This window comes from Bipolaris sorokiniana (genome assembly GCF_000338995.1).
Source record: "Bipolaris sorokiniana ND90Pr unplaced genomic scaffold COCSAscaffold_4, whole genome shotgun sequence".
Taxonomy (NCBI): domain Eukaryota; kingdom Fungi; phylum Ascomycota; class Dothideomycetes; order Pleosporales; family Pleosporaceae; genus Bipolaris; species Bipolaris sorokiniana.
Genome location: NW_006911898.1, coordinates 1,897,096 through 1,903,095, shown reverse-complemented (window position 1 = coordinate 1,903,095; position 6,000 = coordinate 1,897,096). Strand labels below are relative to the sequence as shown.

At 48.3% G+C, this 6,000-nt stretch overlaps 2 protein-coding genes across 2 annotated transcripts; one reads left to right on the top strand and one right to left on the bottom strand.

The window, feature by feature from the left end:
• Nucleotides 1–1,338: 1,338 nt before the first annotated feature.
• Nucleotides 1,339–3,158, bottom strand: COCSADRAFT_179952 (uncharacterized protein). Its single transcript, XM_007699949.1, has 2 exons — nt 3,083–3,158; nt 1,339–3,030 (listed from the first exon to the last, which is right to left on the bottom strand). Exons 1-2 carry the CDS (start codon nt 3,150–3,152, stop codon nt 1,388–1,390), a joined length of 1,713 nt encoding a protein of 570 aa, XP_007698139.1. The 5' UTR covers nt 3,153–3,158; the 3' UTR covers nt 1,339–1,387.
• A 305-nt stretch (nt 3,159–3,463) lies between these two features.
• COCSADRAFT_189004 (uncharacterized protein) lies at nt 3,464–4,958 on the top strand. The gene is made up of 6 exons (XM_007699948.1): nt 3,464–3,719; nt 3,800–3,979; nt 4,028–4,068; nt 4,121–4,269; nt 4,318–4,451; nt 4,512–4,958. Exons 1-6 carry the CDS (start codon nt 3,623–3,625, stop codon nt 4,685–4,687), a joined length of 777 nt encoding a protein of 258 aa, XP_007698138.1. The 5' UTR covers nt 3,464–3,622; the 3' UTR covers nt 4,688–4,958.
• The last annotated feature ends 1,042 nt before the right edge of the window (nt 4,959–6,000 follow it).

Below are 6,000 nucleotides of genomic sequence, written 5' to 3'. Positions count from 1 at the left end.
CAAGATCCTACCCATATCCTCCTTAGCTGTACGCTATATAAGGAGGCTAGGATAAAGATGCAGGAGGCGAGCAAGGACCCCCTATCGCTAGCCTTCCTGCTAAACACGAGCGTAGGCATACAGGCTACTATTGCCTTTATTGAAGAAACTAGGGCTGCAACACAGGCCTGGCACAAAGGAAACCTCGAGAACTAGGGCAACACCTATACTAGGTGGCCTCGCCCTACACCCACCCTACCTCTCTCTTTTACCCGCAAGACCCCCTTCTACCTCCCTCTAGACTAGGCTACGAGCCTCACCTCGATTTAGATAGCCCCCTCCCCCACCTACACCAAAGTGATAGCACTACGTAGATACTTGCGGGCCTAGCCTGCACGTCTTATATAGCCCACCGGCTGAGACAGGACGTAAAACCAAAATAATAATAATAATAATAATAAGGCTAGTTGACTAGTTGCATCAGGCTTGGCTCGATCCCCAAGCCTGATTGAGTAGTCATACGCCTCTTCATTTTCTTGCGCAGAAGCTGAAGAGAGACGGTGAATGATAATCCATGATTGATATATAGCACGTCTAGTCCTCTGCAAGCCCGTTGTGGATATATCCAATCATGCCGATCAATCACTTATCTACAGTGTCATGACTCTGTTCATAGGTCATACTTGACTCGTTCGAAGAGGCTGGGCAGTAGGTGCGTATGCCAAAAACCAGATAATCGGTCTGAATAAAGGTTGTGCAAGTGTAAATCTGTCGACTGGGAGAAAATCGGTGTCTTCATTCTGAAATTGATCCTTGCACAGTGTGATACGCAGAGTTACATCAGGAACGGGGTTGAAGGGCATCCCTACAAGGCCAAAAAATGGCTTCAATTTTATGTGGCCTGAAACTAAGCTAATGCCGCATTTCAAATGGTCAAGATCCGGTATCACAGGAATGACTTCAGACACCGTGCAGTGATGGCACTTGTTGGGAAAAATAGGCTTGTTCCACGGTGACCCATCAAGTAGCAGGTGGTAACGTGGTCGAACCAAAATTCTACACCTGTAGTATGGCCAAGCCGCGTTGTTGGGATCTGTGCAAGGAAGATTGATTCGATAGGTAGTATACAGTGTACAAAGGAAATATTGTGACAACACATCTCTCGTAGAAACCCATGCCCTGTTTTCATGTTAGCCGGCTAACGCTTTCCAATTAAAAGAAAGCGACCAAGAAGAACGCTACCCAAATAAAGAAAGTACAAGCATTTGTAAGGCTGTGTGTGCAACGAAAATCCGAAATAGGGGGTTGGTTGAATCGAAACCTGGATATCCCTGTGTATAGCATCACAAAATCTTCGATGGCAGACAGGTGATTTTCCTTGGCTCGACTCGACTGTCTCTTGGTAATTCTACCCAGCATTATGATGGAGGAATCGATGGGGAATAACACATCTTTCTAGTGTGAGATGTTCATCTCCATGGTTGAAGCTTTGGGGGATTCGAGGTTCGATCAGAGTCTTGATAGTCCCCCAAGACCGCGTGGCTGGCAATGCGTCTATCGTACGAGAAACTCTCAATGGCCTGGTCCCGCTTTTCAGTGTGCCTTGCGAACTGACTTTGGAGTCGCGGTGATCCTGGAATACCACATTGTGAGGAAAACTGTGAAACGACTTGCGTGTTCGTAAGACTTGCAGCCCAGGCGGTGCCGACGGGCTACTGAAGCTCCTTTTTAGGGGTCTTCTCTCGCTAATGAACGGTCCATATATTTCAAGATCTGTGGCACCATAGGCTTCGCTGTTGTTCCTGAATGGGCATTTCCGATGCGGCACCTTCTGAATAATGTTTTGTCCCCCCTGGAATCCCGTCCAATCTCCTAGCAATCTGTCGGAAAGCGTCTCCTCTCGCCTTATTGCGATATAATCATGTGAGAGAGAGATAGTACTAGATCCTGTGATGTCTTGCTCTTGAGATTTGTCATGGGTACCTTCCAAGTTCTTACTTTCGAACTGCGCCCCAAAGGCAAAAATACAACGCCAGCCTTCAGGGATCTCTTTCAGCGGAGACCCGTGTGTCGGACCACTGATAGGTTCCTCGTCTTCAGGATAGTTCATCGGTAGATAGGGCTGAAACAAAATATCAACGAGCCACGTGTCCATACGTTCATTGTTTGAGAGTAGACGAAAGTCTGCCGTGTACGAGTCGTCATCCTCTTGGATATTGGAGTTCACTTGACGCTGCAACGCTAGTTGTAGAGCTTCTTCTTGTGTAGTCGAATTGGCGAATTGGTTGTTCTGGTTTACGATTTCCCAGCTATCCGCAGTTGCGGGAGTTACTTGCAAGGCACTCCGATCTACCGGAATTTTCTCAGTTCCAGAAACAGGAGAGTTGTTTGAGTGGACGCTTTTCAACTTTTCGATGAATTCTGACTCTTTCCTAGAGTAATTTAATTCCTTCAGCGTGTAGTTTTGTTCCGTGTCATCATACTCGGCCTCTAGTGTACCTAGCCGGTCTCGAAAAGCATCAATCAGCTCAAATGTTTCCGCTATATCTTGGGGCAAGGTGATTGCGTGCTTATGTAGGAAGGTACGTAACTGATCCATCACTAATCCTTCTTGGATACTGGTTTTCTCCCGTGTCTCGGATATCTTCTGTCTATCCATCTGCATCTGAAATCGAGAACCCATAAGATCCTCCCTTTCTATCACCAGTGCTTCATGTTGTCTTTCAATTTTGGAGAATTCACGTGATGGCATTCCTTCCGTCGGAACGCCAGGTTTCCTTGCTGGCATCGCATCCAGTATCTGGGGTGAAATAGCATATTGGGGGGGCGGTGGAGGTGGTGGGAGGTTGGCATAGCGATCCATGTCTGAAGGCCGTACAGGTGGGTCATCTCTTCTCTCGTGTGGGCGCATACTCGTACGTGGATGGTTATCAGTGGGATTCCGGACTTCGATCGAGGCAATGTCTTCCTCTTCACTGCTAGTGTCATTTGTGAAATCTGTCGCTTTGCCACGGGGACCGATCGAAAAATAAAGGGATTGAAGCCATTTCGCTAGATACTCATTAGTGCTCTTGTTCCACGTGTAATTTCTTTGTTTGCACACCGAGTTTTTTCCGCTTTGTCGGAAAAGCAAACGACACGTTGCCTGGGCGGCTCCGTGATCGCGAAGCCATCTAGAGCGACAAGTCAATGTTAGTAGGATTTCTCGAAACCTACCGAGGGATGATATCCTATGCCCCATGGTGAAGGGCCATTGGGGCTAAACTCGCTAAGACTGATATGGTATAGTCTTTCTCGCTTTCTCGCTGCCTTTACCACCATGCCACCCTTATGTATCATGCAAGCTCCTGCAGATGCAGGTGTTACCGATCATCACCCGGCCTGAGTTCAGCCACCCTTCGGCTTCGACAAGTGCTCCTCGCGCATTCGCAGTCTGGAGCGCCGAGATCCGTACTGCATCGGCAACGTCCCTATATTGATCGATGAACTCGGCAACTCACTTGCACGTGTGGAATGAGGCTCTGCTGCATTTCATGGCTCCTCTGGCGGTTTTCTTTGACTTAAAAAGGGGGGGCTTGCGCGACATGGAAGCTGAATCGTCACGCAACAGAGTATAAATCAGTCTTACATATATTTTTGAAACATGACTGAACCTGTTTGGGATGATGAACACCAGAGATATTTACGCACGCACTGGAACGAACAGTACGGGCGCTACTACAGAAACCACTTTGTAGAAGGTCTGTGGACCTTCACTTGTTCTTTATTTCTGCTTTTGTATCTTTGCTTTTTAAGAGGCTAACGCTACAACTACATCTAGGAGAGGGCTGGGCATTCTTTGACTGGCTTCCGCTTCAAGGCCAACCCACTCGCGCCGATTCACCACATGATGCTCGAGCAGGGCCAGCTTCTACCCCAGCTGTAGAAGGGCCAGAGATCAGAGGCACTTACAACTATAACCAACCCGCGCCGAACAGCCACGTGGAATCGTTGGACTCTTGTATAGTGCAAGCCCCCTTGCAAATTGAATAATGCTGATTGCGTGCAGCTTACTATGTCCGACCCAGCAGTTTCTTTACTGTTGGCAAGGTAGAATAGCCTACTTATACGTGAAGTGAACTTCCTACTCATGACGTGCTAGGTCTTCTCGGTTTTGTTCAGTGAAGCCGCTGGCTCGACAGCAACTGCATACAACAACTCCATTTCTATTGTGAGGTACGGAGAGTATGTGCATAGCCAGATCCGACGTTTCATCGTAGTTGGGCCCAGGCATGGATTTTGCTTCGCCGTGTAAGTGATGTGGCCCATCAAACTTGCGCGTGTCTTTGACAAGTTTAGCCCCATCTTCACGTACGGTGGCCAGGGTACGAAAAAACACGGTGTATTGCCCAGTGCACATGCAATCGCCTACTCCCTCGGTTCTACGCCTTCCCTGTTAGAAGGCGAAAGCTCCCTTGACAAGGACTCTATCTGCAAGTCACCCAAGTACCAATCCCTTTGAAGGCAGATTCTAACACTGAAGACCAAATCAGGCATCATGATGGCGCAAGGAGTACCTCCGCTATCTCAAGCATCGCGAATCTTCTTCGGAATCCACCACCCTACCCAGCACAACGTCAAGGTCAAGGAGATTGGCGACGTTCACCCTGATCACCTTCGCAGGCTCTTGGGTTATTGGAACACACAAAACTACTCCCCCGGCGACTAAGACACGTAGCATCACCCTCGTGTCACTGCCACTAACGCCCACATGCGATAAGATGCACCTATCTGCCGCGTCATACCTGAGAATTGAGGCCCTTCTTTCCTTCTATCCACAATACGTTACCTTTACAACTCGCACAATGTTACCATTCGTTCGTTATCTGCACACACTTTATGAGACTGGATCACGATCTCCCAATATTCTCTGCAATGTAAACGGCCGCTCAAATTGTATCTAATGAATATGACGTATCAAATATCCTTGTTAGCCAGGGTATATACTTAATGCACATTGCATATCGTGATGTCTGATCCCTGTCAAATTGGATGGTATCGGGTGCCATTCTGTGGATCTCTCTGTCTCATCTCTGAGCTACAGGGCACGTAAAGAGCAATCCCGGTCGCCTGCCAAGTACTGAGCAGCACGGGGTTAGACGACAAAGACATCCATGGTGCCCTTCCACTTTCTCGTGCAACAGTTATCATCCTCCTTCCTTCGAATTACCCCACCTTGCTAGAAGCGCCCGCCTTCAAACATGCAAATAGTCACCGAGAAACAAAGACGGTTGTGCATGATATTACCAACAGGCTCTAGATACAATATCACCAATCACATACGTATCCAGTCCCCGCAGCAACATGGTCCGCAGCCGCGTTGCATATTCATTGTATTGGTCAACCGTTCAGAAGCGGCCCGGCGGCCGGCACGTCCCACACGGGAGGCCTAATAGAAGTCTACGTAATGGCACTACGGAACTCTTATTTGCCTAGGAAAAACGATAAACGTGTCAGTTGACACTTCGCTGCATAACGCCCATGGCGAAGTCGCCTGACATCGTCGTTCGCATGGTTCCGCGGACAAGAATCCATTGTACGCATGTCGCGGTCAGTACACAAAAACGTTTACGTCTCTCTATTGGTGGCCGCAATTGACAACTTTCACAGTCAGCTCCGTGCATGTCTGGCAAGGATAGGAACAAAAGCGAATGACAGTCGTACATGCTGGTGGCATGGCGCGTATCCCACGTCAACGTCTAGACATCATACACTTTTTATTGGCTACAGTTGGTAGGCGACGCGCGTTACGCTCATGCCGAACTTGTCCTTGAGGCTTGACACAACCGAGGCTGGGGGAAAAAAGCACCAACCAACCTTCTCTAAAGCAGCACAATATACTGAAACTTGTCACAGTTTCCTAACTCGGTTGTTATTCCGGAAGGACCGGCCAAGAGAGATGTCACCATCCGAACAAGATGGTTGGTGGACCATCAGATAAATGTTACTACAGTGCGGAAGGATATGTCCGGTCTTATTTGA